The 23233-nt window shown below is 41.4% G+C and overlaps 2 protein-coding genes across 3 annotated transcripts in view; one reads left to right on the top strand and one right to left on the bottom strand.

Annotated features, from left to right (window-relative positions):
- Positions 1 to 22951, bottom strand: part of MOB3B (MOB kinase activator 3B) — a 201605-nt gene extending 178654 nt beyond the window's left edge. For both annotated transcript variants that reach the window (XM_057298723.2, XM_057298722.2), the window contains exon 1: positions 22700 to 22951. The gene's annotated coding sequence lies outside the window, so the exon portion shown is untranslated. The remainder of the gene's footprint in view (positions 1 to 22699) is intronic.
- IFNK (interferon kappa) lies at positions 16077 to 18381 on the top strand. The gene has a single exon (XM_008956113.5). It carries the CDS (start codon positions 17505 to 17507, stop codon positions 18126 to 18128), a length of 624 nt encoding a protein of 207 aa, XP_008954361.2. The 5' UTR covers positions 16077 to 17504; the 3' UTR covers positions 18129 to 18381.
- Positions 22952 to 23233: the final 282 nt, after the last annotated feature.

The following is a 23233-nucleotide window of genomic DNA, read 5'->3' as shown; positions in this document are numbered from 1 at the left end:
CTGCCTTGGACTCGCAAAGTGCTGGGATTACAGGAATGAGCCACCGCGCCCAGCCCACCTTATTTAATCTTGACCATAGTCTTATGATGTAGTATTGCTGCTTTATAGACAAACAAGCAAAATTATTTACTGAGTTTTACTGTGACTGATACCATTTGCTGTGTGCCACATTTAAGACACTGTGCTAAGCATTTTACATTTTTATCATTGTGTCTATGAGTCAATGTTATGATTCCTCTTTTGCTGATAAAGAAACAGAAGCTTCCATATGGTGAGAAATTCATCCATGGTCATACAGCTAGTAAGTGGCAGGGCTGGGATCCAAGTGCACAAGTATCTTCTATTCATACTTCACTCCTACCTTCTTGTTTTCTTTCCAGCCAGTGGGATCCTCCGTGTATCTCAGAATTCATAGAGCACTTACTTGTCGGCCCAGTCTTGTTATTGTCATATTGTGCACAGTAGTTACTTTCTCCTCACTGGACATCTCTTATGGTACTTTGCATCCCTTACCATGGTGCTTACAATGTGCACTCCCTAAATGTAAACTGGTCTAGAACAAGTCTTCTTACAGCAACCAGGACTGGCATGGACATTTTTCTGATGAGGGATTTCCAGGTCTCAGTAGATTTCTTGGTTATTTCAGGATGCAAGTATACAATGGCATTCAGTACATGGAATTTAATGCAATACTTTGTCCCCTGATGCTTGTTTTAACAGCTACAGAAGGAGAGAGTGACTGTTAGGCTGAGTCCCCTCAGACCTACTGGGGTGGCTAAGTCGAAAGAATCTCTACGAGTCAGTTATATCTCAACATGTAGCAAAATGCCCAGCACAAAGCAGGTGCTCAAAAAAATATCTTTTGAAGAATGACCATTTACAAATAAAGTCATGTTCTACAGACTGTTTAAAAACGATGATCTCCTTTCATCTCCGAAGTGATTCTTAGAAATCATTCATCCAGAAGGTTTAAGTACTTCAGGAGATTAAAGTTGGTAATTATAATAATTCTATTATTTTTCTGTTGTAATGGATTTAGCACACAGATGAGTTTTTGTTTGTTTGTTTGTCTGTTTTGTTTTTAAAGATTTCAAGGTAACTGGTTAGGAGGTATAGAAGAGGGTACCAATAGTGAATTGTTAGATTGCTCCAAACAAGAGTTCTGCAGAATTTTGGGGGACCAAAGGAATTCACTTGGGAAATACGACTTTCTCTGTAATATGTACTCAGGATATTAACATCCTATGGACAAGTTCCTGAAGAAAGTATTTCATTGATATGAGAATAATGACTTTGGGCTAAAACATACTGTCTTTTGACTGAGTTTCTTGAAATCTCTGTACTAAATACTGATACTCCACAAATAATAAACCATAACAAGATCTAAACTGAAAAGGTTTTATAAAGTATCACATTAAAAAAATGCAAGGGTTGTTCAGAGTCTTTTTCATCCATTAAGACAGAAGCTTCTCCAGAAGCTGAGGAATCCACGTGTAGGGACCATTCAAGAAGTCCTGGCAGGATCTGGAGAAGAGTGAAGAGGCAGTTTCCCTGGGAACATGGCTGAAGCACTTCTAGAAAAAATAAACTCAGAGGGCCTACATCACCAAAGGCAAGAAATTAAAACTATTTTTTTCATTTTGAAGGCTATTTTTCTAAAACTAAATAAAATAAATTGAAGTATATTAAAATATTAACTCACACACAAAAAAACGAGTGAGATAAGGTGTCAGATACCCCTAATAAATGCAAGTGGGAAATCAAAGGGAGTCCCAGACAGGCAGGCAAACAACTATGCTGAGTTTAAATTAAGTTTGTCCCCAGACAGCGATTTGTAGACAGAGAAACAACGTTAATGTTATGCTTAAAACAATACAGTAAATCACCCAGTCTAAATATTGAAGAAAATAGGGCCCATTGAGGCTGTTTTCCAAGGTCAAACACTTCATTAGAATAGAACCAAGGTCTCCTAAAATGCTAATCCTTCCACTGCTCCTGGGAAAGCAAACAGCTCCAGTTCCAGTTGATCTGTCTGGAACAATTGGAGAAAGCAAGGTATGGGCAGAGCAAGACTGAGTGCTGTCGTCAGTTGGCGATGTCTGCCGTGGCATTATGGAAAGAATGATCATCCACATGCCACAGGTCTGCCACTCTCCAGTGTACCATGCCACCGTCTAAGTCTACAGAAAAGCCAGCAAAATTGTTGAGTGAATAATACAGATGTTTTTAGTTTTCTTCATGCTCATTATTCACATGTCATCCAGTAAAAATACATAAATATACACACACATTAAGAGATACTGTAACTTTCATAGTTCCAATGCCAAGCCTTAGTATCAACACATATTTGCTATAGGAAGGAAGGGAGGGAGGAAGACAGGGAGAGAGAGGGAGGGAGAGAAGAGAAGGAGGGAAGGAAATTCCCCAAATACTTCAAGTTCCCAAAATTTAAAGAAGCATGAAATGAAATTATCAGCCCAACAAATTAATTAATTAGTTTATTTATTTATTTTTACTTGAGACGGAGTCTCACTCTGTTGCCCAGGCTTGAGGGCAGAGGTGCGATCTCGGCTCACTTCAACCTCCGCCTCCTGGGTTCAAGCGATCCTCCCACCTCAGCCTCCCGAGTAGCTGGAATTACAGGCACGCACCACCATGCCTGGCTAATTTTTGTATTTTCAGTAGAGATGAGTTTTCACCATGTTGTCCAGGTTGGTCTCGAACTCCTGACCTCAAGTGCTCCACCTGCCTCAGCCTCCCAAAGTGCTGAAATTACAGGAGTGAGCCACCATGCGTGGCCTGTTTTTTGTTTTTTTGGAGGTTTTTTGAGAGGAGTCTCACTCTGTCACCCAGGCTGGAGTGCAGTGGCACAATCTCGGCTCACTGCAACCTCCACCTCCTGGGTTCAAGCGATCCTCCTGCCTCAGCCTCCTGAGTAGCTGGGATTAAAGGCGCGCAGCATCGCGTCCGGCTAATTTTTGTATTTTTAGTAGAGACGGGGTTTCACCATGTTGCCCAGGCTGGTCTCGAAGTCCTGACCTCAGATGATCCACCCACCTCGCTCTCCCAAAGTGCTGGGATTATAGGCATGAGCCACTGCACCCAGCCTCCAACAAATTTATGTAACAGATTTTAGTAACACTATGTACTTAACTAATAACTTTCTGTTCAATGGATTTTAACACACCTTCTGTTCAATGGATTTGAACACATCTTTCTCCAGTTGTTCCAACTTTCAGTGACTCATTTGATAAAAATCAAGAAGCTTATGTGGTAATAGAAAAAGAGAAAGGGGGAAGACAACAAAAATAAAGAGGACAAAAGGCATTTTACAATATAAAACATTTGAGTTTTTCGTATTTCTGTTTTGTTTAAAATCAGAGAAAACACTGAAATTATGATGTGATCATTGTTGCTGCTTATATTACCTAACCAAGAGTAACTGTGCAATCTTCCAGTCTGTAGTCCTCCCTGTATTCCATCTTAATTTGGATATTGGATATCTTTTCTAACATTGTCTTCTTTGTATGCTCTATTTAGATCAGTGATACACAAAGTATGTTCCCCAAAACATTAATTCCTCAGGATATTAGTGTGATTTTTTTAAAAGTATGTAGTCAAATAAGTTTATTATATTATAGGTTAGACCAGTTTAACAGGTGCCTTGCTGCAAGATATTGGAGGCTTTTCATATACTAACATATGCTGCAAGTCTAAATATATATGGTGTTCTAAATTTCTTTAGCTACAAAATCTTTCTTTTGTGGAGCTTTTAGCCAGATTAGTGTTTCATGGAGCCAATGTTGAGCAAACGGATTTGAATACTGCTTCACCTCAAGATGCTGTACTGAAAATCAGTCCATCCTTTCTTTTAATCACATGATGCTCTGGTGCTACCCACAGCCTGTCTCTCCACCAGGATCCACCAAGTTCCACACAGTGGGGGTCAGGAGATACTCCCTGAAGTCTACTGCAGAGACCTTGGCAGGTCCCTGGCTCTTGCCTCTTCTCACAGGGGCATTAGTGCCTTTTCCTCCTTTAGCCACAGAAGTCAGAAATGAATTCCAGCCACACCCTGGGATCATATTTGCCAGGTCCCGTAAGTCAGGTCAAGTGGCAGGGACTCATAAACAGTTTCCAGCAGCTAAACTGACCGCATGGAGAGGGAAAGAATCTCACTCTCCACAGGCAGAAGAAGGGACCCAAGTGTGTTTAACTCATTTTTGTCAGAAGCCAGGAATCTTTAAAAGTCTTTCTCGAAAAAGCTATTTTTGAGAGGTTAAGGTAGTGATGCTATTAGGTAAAACATTTTCATCTTTATTTGACAAAAAAAAAAAAAAAAAAGAAAGAAAGAAAAACATGAGACACTCAGAACCCTTTATTTTCTACTTAAATAACAGTTTAATAGAAAATCAGGCAGCCTTTAGTTCGGTGTGAACTTTGCCAGGTTATGTACTTTTTGCAGCCTTGGTTCTTCAGCCATAAAATGGGGATAAAAATATCCACCCTGCAGCATTCCGTCAGTGATAAAGTGAAATAATGTATTCACCGGTAACACTGTGCTCAATGCATGCTTCATGCCCAGTTTAGCATCAGCTGCGGATGCTACTGAACATCAGCTGCGGATGTTGGCTCCTGTGAGAAACAAGCTCCATGGGCTCTGCTTTTTAAAGAAAGCAAATGACAGTACCATCCTACCAAATAGATTTCTTCCAAGGAAAGTATGCTTTTAAAAGAAAATAGCACATTAATCATTTACCTTCTTATTTATGTAGCCTTGAAAAAAATTTAAATCCTTCATTTCAACAGTACTTCTCCTACTCTTTCAGAAAAGAAATCACTAGAAAGCTGCCTATGGCTGACAACTCCAATCCTCTCCAGAAGGATTTTTTTTCTTTTAATCTCTATTGGGCGTCTATAATGTGCCCCATTATGCCAGCCCAACCCCCTGATCTAACTTATACCAGTCTCAATGCATTTTGATTGCTAGATTGTTTTTCTAAATAGATCAGAGATGGGCTAACTGTTCACCAAACTATTCCCTCTCCTTCCTGGGCACCTGACTACATTTCCTGTCATCCCTCGCACTTAGCTGTGGCCGTGTGACTAAGTTCCAGCCAATGGAATGGGACTGACAGTGTTGTGTGTCCCTCTAAGCCTAACCATATAACCTTCCCATGCACACTCCTCCATGCTCCTGCCCCTTTGCTCCAGCCTGACAAAGATAAATCCTGCAAGCCTGATAAAGGAAACCACATGGAAGATGGCGGGGCCACAAGAGAGAAAGGGTCTATGTCCCTGACCACTGCTTATAAAAGACCCAACTGCAGCTCAAGTACCCTGGTTTTGAGCTGGGTACACATGAGGAATGCTTCTATCATGTTTAGGCCATCCTATAATTTTGGATGTTTTTTACAGTAGCTGGTGTCTGAAGCATCTGGAAGTCCTGAGATTTTTGCAGAACATTATGAGATTATTTATAAAAATAATAAATCGAATTATTGTGTGCCAAGTCCGAGACTCAGGCACTAACTCATAAAATAACTAAATAATCTAAAACTAAGGTATCATTATAAACTAGGTTCTACTCTAAGTAAACCATCAGAGATGCCAAAAGTTTAATAAAAATATTGCTGAAGGTTGAATTTTCTATGTTTCAACCTTAAAGTATAGAAAATTCATTTCACTTATTTAGTTTTTCTGTGACACAAGAAAGGCTAGCATTGCTTGACTCCAGTAGCAGAGACATCTTGATTCACCCTGTTAAACACTACTGTTTCATGGGTGTATAGTTTGTGTCGGAGCATTGGTGCAGATAGACATTTCTGAGTTTTTGTTTTTAAATCAAATTAGAATTGGCATTGTCAGCTCTAGGCTCTCATCTATATTTAGTAAATGATAGATTAGGATCACTTTGTTCACTTCACAATTATATGATTATAGTGCATTATGATTTGACTGTAGTTATCCATGGTTTAAATCAATCATGAAAAACATTATTTTATCTAAATATCATAATGTATAGGAATATGCATTTGTTCTATGTACACACAGGAAAGTACATCAGGTGATAATCTAAGAAATTTAAGCCTCAGGCCAAACCTGGGAAATTCAAGCCTCAACCTCAACCTAAGACCAATTAAGTAAATTATTTATATCATTGGCTAAAGTATAAGGGAGCTAACCTAGTTTAAGGCCATCCAGTTAAAGATCAAATGCTAAATGAGATTATTTACTGATTACCAAAAAACTATCACGTTAATTCAGTAAAGATCTCATAATCAAATACATTATCAATGGTACTTCTGGAAAACTGCCTTTGGTGATCACAGATATTAACCTGAACCCAAATATACCCTAAGTAACGTACTAACAATCTACCTCATACCAGTCTTATTTTTTGCATCTCTACTGCTCCCCCCTTAATCTAGGTCACCATAACTCTCCCCAGGCCTACTGAAATATCTGCCCTCAACCTGGCCTCCTTGCTTCTACTCTAGCCCCTTCTCCAAACTGTACCCCTACAAGGCCCCCAAAGGGATCTCCTTCAAGCACACATCATATCATACCACTCTCTTGTTTGAAACACTTTCATATGTTTTAACTGGTCTTAGAATAAAACTGGAACTCTATCATGGCTTGCTGTGCCCTGCCAGTCCCAACCTATCCTAGTACCAACCTCTCCATTCCCTTCACTCCAGCCCAACTAATCTCCTTTGTATCCCTTAAATATCCCGAGCTCTTCCCATCAGGGCCTGTGAACTTGCTGTTCCCTCTGTCCAAAATGCTCCCTTCCAGCTTTGTACACAGTTGACTGCTCTTCACCCTTCAGGTCTTAGCTCATCCATCACCTCCCCAGTTACCTTCTTGCCCTGTTTATTTCCTTCATAGCACTTATAAAGCCCGGTAATTTTATTGTTATTGTTTGAAGACTTGGACACACTATGAGGACATGAAGTTCCCCCCATTCTTTTTTACTACCTGTGTCAGGCATCATCTCCTTGGAGATGAAAGGATGGATAAACGGATGGATGGATGGATGGATGGATGGATGGATGGATGGGTGGGTGGATGGATGGAATAAACATGCAGTAGATACTTTCTGAATTATTTGACCCAACAACTGGAACCATCCATGAGAAACCGTATTATCACATTTAGCAATGAGTGATTCTGGCAGGGATGTATATAGGGCAATCCCAATTTCTCCTGAAGTACATCTCTCCTGGGAATATAAAGAAGTTTTAACTCTGGGACCATTCATATGGCTCTTTCCACATGGTGAGTTCTACTCCTAAAGGAAAAATACTCAATTATGCAAAATTGATAATTCCAAGAGGATAGCCCAGTATTTAATTAGCTATAATATTTGGAGACATAAGGCTATCCTGGTTTTTAATTTTAAGACATCCAATTTATGAAGAAGCTCTTTCAGAGAAAATAAAGTCAACTCAACGCAGAATAAGACCACAAGCTCAAAAAAAAAAAAAAAAAAAAAAACCACAAATTGCTTCCTTAGATTCCTATATCTGGAACTATTCCTCTAGAGGAGATAGAGCAAATCAAACCTCTGACAATGTGGAAATCCAGCATGCACTTCATTTTTGTTTATGACACTGGGTCAATCTGACAGAATAGTTTTGTTTTCCCAGTTCTGACTGAATTAAAGAGAGTTGTGTCTACAGATTATTTTCCCAGAAGTTCCTCTGTATATATAATAGGAAATGCAGGATCGGATCTAGGCAAGGGCTCTTTAAATGTCAGGGCAGTCTTTCCACATTGAACACCCCTGAGAATGCCAACATGTGTGACCATGCTTTTCCCCACTTTGGGCCATGATGAAGAAATGCTATCCCAAGCCAGCAGAGCAGCTGAACTCTTTTCTGTAGCTCAACATGAGAAAAACCAACAACCTCTGCAGCATGTCTGCCAAGGAACTGCATACCTGTTGGCAAGGAGACAGCAGCCTACACAGAGGGAAGTTGTAAGAATTAGCCCTTCCATGCATGTGCTAGTGGTAACTCCTGTAAAGAAGTTACTAGGGTCTTTGCTCAGGACATCTCACGGTGCTCCCTCCTTGAAGGCCCACAGGAGAAATTCCTCCCAGAACTCAGTACCAAGAAAAGCTTTCCTTCTCCTGAAGACTTAGTTTTGTTGTTGCTTCATTTGGCCTTTTGGATGCTATAAATACTTTAACAGATTATATTATCTCTTTGCTTGTAGGAAGCCCTGAGATTTGCAACCCTCTAAGCTATTGACATTGGACATTATGGCATGCATTCTTAACATTTGAACTGTGCCCCTGACTTCATCTTGCTTTTTTACTCTTGTTTTCCCTCAATTCTGATTTCTTTAACTAATCTGTGTTCTCTTGTATCATATATATTTCTATAAATGGTTTCAAATTATTTTGAGAATGAAAATGGCTATTAATGCATAAATACACACAGTGGATTTTAACCCAAACCCTTTACGACCCTAGTCCTGTAAAAAGACAATGTGGCCTCAGACAGACCTGGGCTGGAATCCAGATTCTGTGGATTTCTAGCTCTGTGACGTTGGTTAAGTCACTCAATAGTTCCCAGTTTCCATTTCCTCCTCTTTAAACTGAGGCTAGTATCATGTACATTGTATAGTAACTGTGAGAATTAAAGAGAATGTATCTAGAGCATTGGCACTTAATAATTGTTAAATTAAACTTATTCTTTATTATTATTAATAGCTATACAGATTGTTACCAAAGAATACTTAAAGACAATGTCTGGCTTATCATGTTGACAGGCTTATGAGCACTAACACTATCTACTCATATACCGCATTTCTGTCTAACAAAGACCTACAGTTAAACACTTCCATACTAGCTCAATGTCTCCAAGCCATTCTTTCCAACATGCTAGATTTGTTGCAAGATCCTCTCCCCATTAAGGCTCCCTGTACCATATCCCCTGTCGTGGATTGAACTGTGTCTCCCCCAAAAATATACTGAAGTTCTAATCCCCAATACCTATAATGTGGCCTTATTTGGAAACAAAAGACTTTGCAAATGTAATCAAATTAAGAAGATGTCATACTGGATTAGGGTAGGTACTAAGTGTAACAAGTAGTGTGCTGATAAGAAGGCCATTGAAGGGCCACATGAAGGGACACACAGATGCATGAAAAATGTCATGTAACTATGGAGGCAGAGATGATGCATCTAGAAACCAAAGAACACTAAGGACTACCAGCAAGTACCAGAAGCTAAAAGGCAAGGAAGGATTCTTGTTTAGAGGCTTTGGCAGAAGCATTATCCTGATGGCACTCTGATTTTGGACTTCCAGACTCTAGGACTATGAGAGAATAAATTTCCATTGTTCTAAGCCACCTAAGTTACGGTGATTTGTTATGGCAACCCTAGGAAATGAATACATCCCAAAACTCCTACAGCCCCAAGTGGCAGAAGTAAAGAAACCAGGCAAACTTGCAGTCCAAGTGATGACTGCCAAGAACTCCACACATACATGCCTGGCAGTAAGATGTATTTCATGGGAGGCATATACTAAAATAGCCCAAAGAGTTTGACCATAGTCTTCAATGAATTAATTCTTCTTTGTGAGCTTAAAGAATCACATCAACAGGAGGGCATTAGGCCTAGATCAACAATGGCAAATACAGCTTAACTGAGAATAGCTGGATTACACTGTTATGTTCAAAATTCTGTGGAATCATCTGGGCAAAGATGCAGAGACAAAACAAACAAACAAACAAAACGAAAAAACCAGAAAAAACTCATTGTCCTTATGCCTGTGACCATCCTCTCCAGTTTCCTCTTCTGCTGCCCACTGTAACATAGCATATTCTTAGGGTTCTGACACAGACGCACTTCATTCCATTCCCCATATATTCTCTTTGGACAGACCCACTGATTCTTATAGTCTTACCACTTACAGCTTCTGTGGATACCTTCCAATCTATCTCTCCTGGCAGCATCAGTCTTCTGCTCTTGTCTAGGCCCATATATCCAACTGCTGGATAGACATCTCCACTTAGCTATCTCAGACAATTCAAAGCAACTTGTCTACAACAGAACTCACCAGTTGCTCCCCTAAGCCTGCTCCTCCTCCCACAGGCTATCTCTCAGTTGGTGGCACAATCATATACCTAGCTAGAAAACTGAGTTTCTCCCTATTCTATTTCCTCCTTCTCACCCCCACCTCCCATTCCAAATCAATTTCCAAAACTTGCCAACCTTAACTTCTAAGTAATTGTCTTCTTCTTGATACCTGTGATCACTCTCCTAATTCAAACTCTCATCAACTCTTGCCTTTTAAGATTAAGACTGGGTATCACTGCCTCCAGGAACCTCTGCAAGGGACTATATTTGTCTTGTTTTCCCTTGTATTCTTGGAATTTGGCATTGTGTCTAACACTGTAGGCAACAGATCATGATGATAACTATCATTTATTGTCCACATTCTATATTTACACAGTTACACAGTTCTATCAAGAGGTAGAATTGGCTGGGTGTGGTGGCTCACACCTGTAATTCCAGCACTTTGGGAGGCCGAGGTAGATTACCTGAGATCAGGAGTTCGAGACCAGCCTGGCCAACATGGTGAAACCCAGTCTCTACTAAAAATACAAAAATTAGCCGGGCGTGGTGGCACACGCCTGTAATCCCAGCTACTCGGGAGGCTGAGGCAGGAGAATTGCTTGAGCCCGGGAGACGGAGGTTGCAGTGAGCAGAGATCATGCCACTGCACTCCAGCCTGGCCGACAGAGCGAGACTCTGTCTCAAAACAAACAAACAAACAAACAAAAAAAAACAGGTAGAATTACTGAACTGATCTGATATTCAATTTAGATTAAAATATACTCATAAGATAAAATACTGAAATGCATATCTATTCATTCAATAAATATTTATTGAGTGCACGCTGTATGCTAAACACCGGGGATAAAATGGAAAACAAAGAAAACAAACAAGTAAGTGAGTATATAAATAACTTAATTTCAGACATGGGGAAAAAGTCTAGCATCTCTCAGGAAACCCATTCCAAGCTTCTTCTCAGGCTACCTCAGGGGAGGGATGTTGGCAGGAAGAAAAGAGACCCCTCCCCACTTACTCCACCCCCTTGCTCTAGAAGATTGTTCCTAGATACCACCCCCAACCTCAGGCATTGTTCAGACACTTAAGAAATCCTTAAATTTGCAGCATGTGAATCCTCTGCCAGGCTAAGTAAGGCCAACTTAAATTTTTCTATCATAATACCTTTCTTTGTTCTTCAGAAATGTCAAGAAACCTTATGACCATATGCAAGCTGACGGTAATTAAAAGAAGACACTGTCTTCATCTCCACAACGCCAACTCCTTTTAAAATGTTTACCCAAGACAAGAGGACATTTCTGTCCATCACCCACTGCACGCTCATCATTTCTTCCCAATTACAGCCACTCTTGGATGTGATCTAGGAAAAAATCCACATCTATTCACTGAGTAAAGAGAAGGATTATTCTGGTAGGTGACATCCATTTTTCATGCCTGCCATCTGAAATTCTTACTAACATCCTCAGAAGTAAAAGCCCCATTCGGGCTCAAAAGGACCCAGGGAAATCAACACTGAAAGGAGGATATGGATGGAGGCTGTTCTGGTAATCCTAAAACAGAGAGTAGGTTTTACTGATGGTACACGTTTATTTACTGAGATACTTATTCCATCATGCTACATTTCTTTTTATCAGGGATTCTTTTCCAACAGCTCAAATTATTTCTGGGTGGGAAGTTACTATGTGCATAATCTTCAGTTGGGCTGGAAAAGACAACTGGATATTAGTTTGTCCAAAGAGCCCCTCTAAGGTTGATAAAATTAAATGACAGCTACAGGGAGCATCATGTACAAAAAAGCAGCAAAAGGGGGTGGTGGAGAGGAATGGTCTTAGAACTTCTCAGCATTTTTGCCTATACAGGTTATTACTCAATCAGATTTGAGAACTATAAGAAGTCACACGGCAGTTTTTGATTAAACAAACATTTACTGTGTAAGAGGTGCCACAGATACAAAACTAAGAAAGACACATTTTTCTTCTGGAGGGGAAGACATATGAATCAACCAAGCAATACAAAACTGTGTGACATCACTAGAGTAGAGGTACGAAAGTGCTCATGATCTGACCAGCCTCGGGGAATCCCAAGGAGAATGCACCAGAAGTAGTACAGGACATTAAATGGACACCTAAGTTGCCATCTACCACTCTGTTAATTCCCTTAATTTTCCCCGACATCTGACTTTGTCCTCTCCATATCCCTACACAAAAAGAACCAAACCACCAAATAACTTTACTGTCATTAAGACATGACTTCATTATCATCATTCAGTCATCCAACAAATAATTATTGAGCACCTACTATGGGCCAGGTGCTGTGATAGCCTGGCTCTCTCACAGGCGAGGTCTGGTGAGCCATTTATCCTGGACCTCATATCCATAAAGGGCTGATAATATAGATTTTTAATATCATCTCCAAATGATATCCTATATACAGTCACACAGATAAACTTCTAGGATTCAACCTCAAAGCATACCACAATTTTTATAATCCTGTATTGCCAATTTTAAAAATATATACACCCAAGTCCTCCTACTGCCACCCATGGATATGATCCAGGTCTCTCCCATTCCCTATGAGCATTTAAGAGAAAGCAAACAAGCCAGTTGTTATACCTTCCCTCACAGAACTTATTGCTTAGTAGAGAGAAAGGTATCAAACAAGGACACATACCAAACTGATAACTGTAGTTGCCGCAGGGGAGGAGAGGAGCATGACATGAGGCTGAGCTGTTAAGCAAAGCTTTCGCTTGCCCTGAAGTGTTTGAATTTTTACCATATGCACATATCCACGGTATTCCCTAAATAGTCATTATCAGTTTCTCTATCAGGGTCATCATTAAGAGAAGAGCCAAGAAAGGGACCAGAAGACAAGCTGGCCCCAAATGAGGCTGACCCCAATGCTGAGGCAGTGAGAATGAGTGAAACATCTAGTTGCCAGAGGTGACTGCGTTTGTCTGAGGATAAAATAGCTGCACACAACCTTGTGATGACCATCCTCTGCATGCCCCATGGGAAGTACCGCTAGGCCTGGACACAAGGCTTCCTTTTCCTGGGCTCTCTACTGGGCTCAATCGCCTAATGACCCTACAAATGGAACAATGTACTTTCAAGAATTGAGTAATATGGATGATCAATGTGTTACTCTCGTCCTGATTCGAAACTTGTCTTTTCATGGAGAACAATAAATCTTATCAGTAGATGCCAAATGCCCCTCAGCTGAATCACAGCTATATCGTCTAGACTGAAATGTCTCATCTCCATTTTGCCAAATTCTGCCTTGTCCATTACAGTTAATCTCATAATCCACATAGACACCACACAATTCCATAAACAACAGAGCAGCCCCTGCTAACCAGCCCTCCCTCTGAGGAAAGCCTGAACATGTATAAACGATCTCAAGCCATGCCAGGGAAATAAGAACAGATATCATGGAAACCATGTTAGCATGTCAGTGCATAGCCTACTGATGACAAACTGAGCAGTTATGCCAGACAAATTTAGGAGTCAAAATGTTTCCTTACACTGTCATTGTTTTCAATTTTCTGATTATATTTTTGAGATACATTCAATACCTCTGGCTTTACAGAACAGAGGTATGACCAGTGACTGATCATTCAATAATGCTTCTAATCAGAGTGATTATATGTGAGTGTACAAGTGTGTGTATGTTTGTGTGTGTCAGTATTATTTTGTTTTAGTATGACAGGTGACCTCTTTGCCATGTACACTTGTTAGGGGTATGTGCACATGTAAAGCCAGCATAGAGAAATGCAATCAAATGTAACTCTGCAGGAGGAGGAAGAGTAGCAGAGGAATGGCTCTCTGCAGGGGATGTCACGTCTGAGCTCTGTTGTGAGAGGTCAGTGGGAGCTTTCATGGTGGATAGGGTTGCCAGAGAAAATAAAGACACCCAGTTAAATCTGAATTTCAGAAAAACAATGAATGACTTTTTAGTAGGTATGTCCCAAATATTGCATGAGTGTTCTACATTTTTATCTGCAAAGACAGGCAATCCTAATGGTGGGAGAAGAACAGATGTGTACGCCAACCATCTTTCCTTCTTTGTCATGAATATTGTCAATATCAGCATCTATTAACGTTTACAGAACATGGGGAATGGAGTCCTTGCTCTTGGGGAACCCTAAGAATTACTCCTCCTGCCTAAAACACTCAGAACATGCCTGCTTCTTCAACCACAGCCTCCTCGAGATCATGCACTACAACTTATTCCTCCTTCTTCAGGACCTAGGCCAGTGACAGAAATGTCATAAACACAAAAGTACATTTTTAGATAAATGAGAATATAATATGGAATTATAGTAAAGGGAGGAAATTTGGGGTGAGAGGGCTAAAGATGACAAAACTGTGCATGGCTGAAAATACAGGCAACTTCAAGACGAATGACAATAGCCAAATGTGCAGCCATCTCCAACACCTGTGAGCAGAATTGAACAATCTTTTAGCTTGGTTAGTATCATTGAACTGTCTCAAACTAGTGAAAAGTATACTAAGCACCACGGGCAATTTCAGGGAAGGGGGGAATGCACTAAATTGGGAGACCAACACTTATACAATTATCTATTTTTTAAAACCCATGGTTAAGGAGGCCAAGGCATCGTAAAAGCAAAATGGGGAACAAGCAGTTCTAATTGGAACAGTTCAAGAAGTTTTAGGTAGAGAAGTTATATGAGGTATGTAAAAAGCCATGGCCCTCAGAGAGGCTTTGCACTTTATAGAATGTGTGTGTGTGTGTGTGTGTGTGTGTAATTATAAGTATATATACATGTATAAACATGGCTGCAAGAATAGTATATTCCCACATACTGTGTGTTATTCATATCAACTGATTGGAACTGAGCCTTAGGGAGAATCCACATTTTCTTTCAAAATACTCTAGAGTAGAAATGTTTAAACAAATAAAGTAGTATTGATCCCATTTCAGATGTATAATAATTTTTCCTTTTTAAATGTATCTTCTTTTAAAAACAGCCTTCTCTTATTAAATAAGAAATACTTGGCCGGGTACAGTGGCTCACGCCTGTAATCCCAGCACTTTGGGAGGCCGAGGCGGTCGGATCATGAGGTCAGGAGATCGAGACCGTCGTCGCCAACATGGTGAAACCCCGTCTCTACTAAAATACAAAAAAATTAACCAAACATGGTGACGCGTGCCTGTAATCCCAGCTACTTGTGAGGCTGAGGCAGGAGAATCGCTTGAACCCGGGAGGCGGAGGTTGCAGTGAGCCGAGATCGCGCCACTGCACTCCAGCCTGGAGACAGAGCAAGACTCCGTCTCACAAAAAAAAAAAAAAAAAAAAAAAAAAGAAAGAAAGAAAGAAAAAGAAATACTTGCTCACCACAGAAAACTTAAAAAATCTAGGTAAATAAAAATATAAAAATAAAAACCACCCATTATTCTTCCAGTTAGAGATAGTGACTCAAAATTTTCGCATATATATCAAGACATTTTTTCCGTATATATATATATATATATGCATATGTCTATATTTAACAAAAGTGGTATCAGCCTCTATATGCAAATATAAGCTTGTTTTTTAAACTACAAAGTGTATCTATCCAAGTGACCAAATATATTCCCACACATAATTTTTAGTGCTTACATATATGTTTTCTACTGATGGCTTACTTAACTAAGTATTTATTGCTGAACATTAAAATTGTTTTCCATTTTTTGCTGTGACAAACTTCCTTACAGCTAAGTCTTTAAGGGCATCATCATTATTTCTGGGGAATCAGTTCCTAGAGGATCAATCGCTGAGTCAAATATTATGTACATTTTTAAGGCTTTTGATCCATATCACCACTTTCCTCTCTAGGAAGGTTGTGTCAATTTATAATGCTATATAAAAGGGCTTGTTTTCTTAATGTTTTTCAAATTTGGTCAGCCCAAGAAATCTGCCCATGAAATCAGAATTTATGTAGATGGAACAAATAGAATAATATATATATATATATATATATATATATATATTTTTTTTTTTTTCCATAAGAAACCTTTCCTAAAAGCCAGGATTTTAAGAAATCCCACTTACCCACAATTAGCCTTTGGTGCAGTCAACTGATTTAGACAAGAACTTTTTAAGCCAACTTTTCAATCAAAGTCTGCCATGTTTGTGGAACTGTGGCTATTTACCATTTTACAATGACTTAATTGCAAATTAATGTATATCTTTTTTTTCTTGAGAAGATATAATAAGCTACCTTTTTAAAATGACAACCCATTTTATTTTCCTGGAGAAAAGAATCCATTTGCTTTAACCATAATCAGAGGAAGGTTATTTGGTCAAACAAAGTAAAAACCATAAACAATAGATAGCCATCATTACCACAGTAACATTGGTCCAGCTAGGAATTCACTTAGCTAAATGGGTGACTTCCTACTCACATACCTCCTCAGTGCACAACAAACACAGGAGCAAACAAAAGCCTTTACAGAATCCAGAACCACCAGGCAAGAAGATATAATAATCAAGCAATCAAGCAAAAGTTTAAAAATACTGCCTAAACTGCACCAAAAAAAAAAAAAAAAAAAAAAAAGAAAAGAAAAGAAAAGAAAATGATACTACAAGAGAGAAGTTAATGAGGCAAAAAGATATTCTCAAATATAAAACCCCCCCAGGACTTTTAAGAAAGGTATCAGAGGCATATGGAAGGCTAAGTCCAGGATGGATTTAACTGAAGAAAAGGATATTTAGAGATTATCAACATTTTCTAATGCAACAGAAAACCAAGCCAACTTAGTCTCCTACTTAGTAAGTGCCAGCTCTATTCTTCATCTTTTTGGAGATCCAGAAAAATCAAAAAGAGAAAATATCCAAATATAGAAGCTTAATTTAACAAAATTGGAAAAACCTAAACTATACTGTGCTCTGGTGACCTAGCAATCAAATAATCAGTCATTTGGTCAATGTCTATGATTAACTCAATGAGACAGGATGTTTGGCTATAGCACCAGGTACAAAAAATATATTTTCATGAAGGATCACTCCCTCTTATGTAATAGATTTGGGTGAGTGAGTGAGTGAGTGAGTGCATGGACTCACAGCTTTTGGCTTTCTGAAATACCCTGCATCAGTCTTGTTATGATGATTCCTTAGTGCTGGGATGGATCATCCAGGCATTTAAGGTAACACGATGGTAATACTTTGCTCATTTTTCAGGGAAAAAAAAAAAGTTATCACTTCCAAAGTCGGCATAGTCACCCGAAGTAAAAAAAAAAAAAAAAAAAAGCCTCAGAGGCAAAGGAAAGGGGCCGCAACCTTGGTTAACTGTGAAATGACGAATGAGAAAACTCCTCCTGCTTAAGATATTCAGGTATATAAAGGCACATGAAGGAATACTCAAAACATCATTGTCATATACACATCTTCTGGATTTTTTAGCTTGAAAAAAAAAAAATGAGCACCAAACCTGATATGATTCAAAAGTGTTTGTGGCTTGAGATCCTTATGGGTATATTCGTTGCTGGCACCCTATCCCTGGACTGTAACTTACTGAACGTTCACCTGAGAAGAGTCACCTGGCAAAATCTGAGACATCTGAGTAGTATGAGCAATTCATTTCCTGTAGAATGTTTACGAGAAAACATAGCTTTTGAGTTGCCCCAAGAGTTTCTGCAATACACCCAACCTATGAAGAGGGACATCAAGAAGGCCTTCTATGAAATGTCCCTGCAGGCCTTCAACATCTTCAGCCAACACACCTTCAAATATTGGAAAGAGAGACACCTCAAACAAATCCAAATAGGACTTGATCAGCAAGCAGAGTACCTGAACCAATGCTTGGAGGAAGATGAGAATGAAAATGAAGACATGAAAGAAATGAAAGAGAATGAGATGAAACCCTCAGAAGCCAGGGTCCCCCAGCTGAGCAGCCTGGAACTGAGGAGATATTTCCACAGGATAGACAATTTCCTGAAAGAAAAGAAATACAGTGACTGTGCCTGGGAGATTGTCCGAGTGGAAATCAGAAGATGTTTGTACTACTTTTACAAATTTACAGCTCTATTCAGGAGGAAATAAGGTATATTTTTGGAATTAAAATTCCTTTTCCCTCCGAAATCTCTTTCTCCTTCTCCTCCTCCATCTTCTTTTTAAGGATTGTTGTGCTATCCTGTAAGCCTGTCCTCAGTTGGACTGGTAGCCTCGGAACATCAGGGACACTCACCTCTCTAAGGAGAGGTAATGCCAACCATCCTCAGGGTGACCAAGAGTCTCCTTAGAAAGTCTTTAAGACATTTTTAAAGGAATAAGATTCCCTCTCCGTCTGCCTCTATTCTCTCTTCCTCTTTTCTGTGGCCATTTTGAAAGAGTTTTGCTATATATACCACCTGTGGACTTCACCAAGACAATGGCTAGAGGATAGGGAGCAGAGAATGTTGCAAAATGGTAACATTTCAATGACTTAACTGTTTTGCTGCCAAGGTTGCTTATCCTATGAAAATTCACCACATTAAAAGAGCTTATACATGCTCCCTAGAGTCAATACTCTTGCATTTTCCCCCTCCTGCTCGGGGAAAAAGGTTGACATTTCTGGCCCATTTCCTTCTCAGCTTGGTTTGTTTGAATTGATGCTTGTGGAATGGTATTTCATTACTTTAAGAGTGAAGATCCATAGTGAAATTGCATGGATGGTTGAATTAGATGACCATTAAGCTTTCATTTAACCTTTGAGAGTCTATGATTCTAATGTAGCACACTCTTCATTCCTGATGTATATTGTTTGATTCCTACATCTAAAGGCATGGAAAATGCTGTGGAAAAGTATGGTACAGAATCTGTCTTTTACTGTTTTTCATGTGCCTGAAATAAAATGTCCAGAGTCATAATATGGAACAATTTTACATTAGATTTTCCTAGTTAGAAGACTACATTCTGTGAGTTAATTTAACTAGCTATTCCAATAATACATAATACTTTAATATCTTTTATCTTTTTAAAAGTTACTTTGCAGCCAGACTACCTAGATTATTTACTTTTCTAGCACGGCCCTTCATCTATATTAATTCACCACCTAGCTGACATGGATTTTCTCTTCCTCTCGCACCTCTACCCCATTTCAGAATCATCTACCTTCAAGCAAGAATTAACAGAGATTGTGGCTATGCAAATGCACGAAAAAAGGGTGAAATATATCTGAAATGTACCTGGTTCTGCCCTTGGAAGCCATTTCCTGCTCATGCCACTAATAGCATGCTGCCAAACTGTTCAGATTCAAGATTATTCCAAGCGCAGGGCCCAAATGTTATAGCCAAAGAAAGTCTTATGATAAAATTGAGGCAAATTTCAGCCAAGAAGTTAGAAGAGATGTTTAAAAGAACAAGAACAAATTGTGGATCATGGTATATGCAGGCTATCAGCAGAAGGATCAGACAATAAAATGAGTTAGTGCAAACCATTTAGTAAAAATAACTATCAGCAGAGTTGTTCCAAATTAAAAATAGTACTACAAGCTTGTAAAGGAGTTAGGACATGCAAGCTACTGAGCATAAAATATATACTTGCTATTTTTCATGACTTTCTCTAATAAAGTCTTTGCCTGTTCTCTCTAATAACTTTACTGGAATGATGTCAATTACTTTAGTCATTTATGGTTGCAGTCCTGCCAAGTGTTTGCTATCCTGGAGGAAAGAGAATGGCTGAGAAAGCTGAGCGCTTTCAGTTAATATACATTTTCTGAATGTGTGGCAGGGGTAGAAGTCAGAACAGTATGCTCTTTTAAAGATCACATCTAATCAAAAGAAAAAGGATAACATCTCCACTGGAAAAAAAGCAAGGGCACAAACTGACATCATCACAAAGGAAGAAATACTACAATGTGAAAAATGTTTAATCTAACTTGATTTTTAAATGCAAAATAAGATGACAAGATACTCTCATCAGTATGACAGAAAAGAAAAAGAATGACAATATAAAATGTGAGTGGAGTGTAAGGTATAGGAGCCTTTGTGCATTACTGGGAGGAAAGTAAACTGGGACATGTTTTCTACAGGGAAATATGGCAATCTTCAATATCCTAAAGAACGCATCAGCCCCTGTGACCTAGGTATCACGTCTTCAGAAATTTATTCCAAGGAAATAGGTTTATAATATCTCCCCCTTTTACATTCATTTTCACCTATCGATATTTTCTATTTTTTCCTATAATGATTTTTTTGGGAAGAAATTTTTAATTCTAAAAGAAACTGTACAAGCTTAACTTCCACTATAATTACCCTGTTTTCCTTAGCGGGGTAGGCCAAGACAAGAAATGCTCTTTTACTTTGTTAATGATGCCTTTGGGTACTTCTTGAGTAACTTTGGTCTTTTTTGTTGCTTCTGGGTTGCTGCTGCTAAATTTCAAAGGAATCCTTCCTTGGGGATCATTTTCATAATGAAATGTTTGTAAAGTGCCTTGCAGTACTTCAAAGATGTTGCTTTTTTTTCTTTTCCTGGTTCCACCGTTGGGAAGGTAAAGAGATATAATATCCAGAAATCACTAGAGAAAGTGCTCTATGTGTCACATTCCTGGCTTAGCCGTCTCACTTCTTTTTTGTTAAATGGAAACTCAAAAGTTCTGTTGAGTTCGCAAAGGGAAAACTCTCAGAGCTGTGCAGAGCCAAGCTTCTGGTATCCACTGACAATGTCCGAGTGGGTACATAGATCATAATGTTCCTACAGAAGCCTCCTTCTTCCCCTGGGTTGAGGAGGAATCAAAAGTGTAATTGAGCTTCCTTGGAAGAGGGACTCATTGGGGATCCCACAGGAAAAGCTGGCAACAGCAGGTCAACTGCAAGGCTATGGGGTAGTATAGGTTCTAACAGGTGCACAGTCTCAGTCAGCCTCCCCTCAGAGGCAAGACAACTCGCTGGGCACCATCTGGGGACCCTGCCTTCTCAGAGTAGCTACTTTGCTTTTGTTCCAGTTCTTTAATCAATAATCCACACTAAGAATGAACACAATGTGTAAGCATCTAACTGTGCAGGGAAACAGGGCCGCCTGCAACCCAACAAGCGCACCCACAGGGGAACTCGGGGCCATCCTAAGCCACTTGTTCTCTGGGATGTGGAAGCAGGAACTGTGCTCTAGCCGTATCTGTGTTGCGTCGTCTGAGTCCTCTTTTTCTACAATGAAGAAAGGGGACTTGGGATTTAAACTTGGAGCGGTACTCAAAGCCAGAACTCCACGTTCATTCCGGAGTGAACCACCACACTACTATTTCCAGGCAACGTCATAAGGCTTCCTCGTTATTTGCATCTTTGTTCTCTTTTTGGCGACTAGCCTGCCCTCCCGCCCTTGGAAACTTGTGGACCCCAGAATCTCAGCTTTCCGCCTGCCAAAGGTGCCCCGATCCCCTCCCACTGCCCTAGCAGCGGCCCAGCCCCAACGCCTTTGGCTAGAGATTGAAATCCTCTGGAACCAACCACTGGACGCTCTGGATTGAGGCGGAACGCGCTTCCACTGTCTCGAAAGCAGCACCTTCTCGGATTTGCGCCTTTGCGGCGCGCCTGGGCTGAGATCTGAGAAATGCGCCCTGGGCCACAGGCAGCAGCGGAGGCGGGGAAGGAACAACTTTCCCTCCGCCCTCTAACCACAAGGGCGGGGTGGGGCGGCCTCGCTGGGGTCGGGCTCCTCCACTTTCCCAGCTGGGATCCTCTGCCGGAGCTGGCGTGGGGGCCGGGGAGGGGGACCAGAGGGGCTTCCTTCTCTCCCCAAGCCCCGCCAGATGTTGGAAAGGCAAACAATAGGGGAAACGCGGAGAAACAAAAGGCCATTCGCCACGATCTCAGTCGGCTGCGTAGCGAGATCTCTGTGGGGAGGGTTAGGGGAGAGGGTCAGGAAAGAGCGCGAGGGGGGGATCCCGAGAGATTTAGGGTCTCTGGTACTTGCCAGGCACCAGGGGTCGGCGCTTTACCCTCCCAGCAGGGGTCTGAAGGTGGGAAGGGGCAATCAAAGAAAAGTTGGGTTTCTACCTTCTTCCCCAGTTCAGGGAAAGGGAGGGGCTGGGATTCCAGATGTTTGACAGTTGTTGGCCCCAAAGTTAAGCGCGATTTGTACGGCCTTTACACGCTCCCCACCTCCGTGAGGCATCGTCAGCCCCGGGGGCGACCTGGCTGACGGTGCGGACTTCCCCTACGCTGCCCCAAGCCGAGACTCCTCCCTCAGGATCAGGACGCCCAAGCGTTGTCCCCCAGCCCAGGCGCACTTTTGTAAAAGTTTGTCTTCCCGCCACCCACAGCCCAACACGCACCCTGCAGGCGTCCGCAGCTGGGGATGGGCTCGGAGTCTTGCACCCCGAAAGGACGATCTTATTGATTTATATCTTTTCAAATCAAGGACACAGATCCCGGGGTGGAAAGTGGGCGACCCTTGTTCCTGCCGGGAAGTGCACACGAGGAGCCGGCCAGAAACCCAGGCGCCGGCAGGGGTCTGAAGAGGACTCCAGCCCCGGAAGCCCGTGGCCGGCCGGCAGAAGACCGGTCCGCCGCCTCCCGCACCTTCTTGCACCCGCGCCCAGGTGCGCCCCAAACCTCGCCGCTCGCCCGGGCGAGATCGGGAGCGAGCAGCCACCGGGCTGCGCCGCCTCCCCTTGCTTGGAGCGGGTTCTTACTCACCGTGGGGTTTTACCTCCAGCCCAGGGCCCGGTCGGCTCCCTTCGCCGGGTCAGCTGCAGCCAGCGCGAAAGAAAATGGTGAGCTCGGGGCAGGTGGGGCGTCGCTTGCCAATCCACGCAAGGGACTCTGCCGCCGGTGCGCGAGGTCCCGGCGAGCCAACCGGCGGACGGGCGAGCGCCTGGCTCCAGCTGCAGCCGCCGTCGCTCCGGAGCAGCCCCCACATGCACCCAGCGCGCCGCGCAGCCGGCCGGGGCTCGACTGTCTCGCGGGGACGCCGAGCGGGGACCCCTGGCGGCCGCCTGCGGTATGGCAGCACCGTGGAGAGAAAAGTCGTCTTTGGGATCATCTTCCCTCCGGAAAGAGATGGGACATGACCAGTCTAAGGGGGCTTCCAGCCTTGCAGAAAAGACACTGGGCCAGGGCAGTGAAGAAGGTGTCAGATCAGAAAGGATGATCTCTGGGTCCACAACGGCCACTTCCAAGGCACCTAGAGAGGGGGAAACAGTTTGCCTTCCCCAGGATTTTCTGATTGTT

Source organism: Pan paniscus, chromosome 11 (assembly GCF_029289425.2).
Source record: "Pan paniscus chromosome 11, NHGRI_mPanPan1-v2.0_pri, whole genome shotgun sequence".
Taxonomy (NCBI): Eukaryota; Metazoa; Chordata; class Mammalia; order Primates; family Hominidae; genus Pan; species Pan paniscus.
The sequence above is the reverse complement of the archived record's forward strand: the minus strand, read 5'-3'. Positions and strand labels throughout refer to the sequence as shown.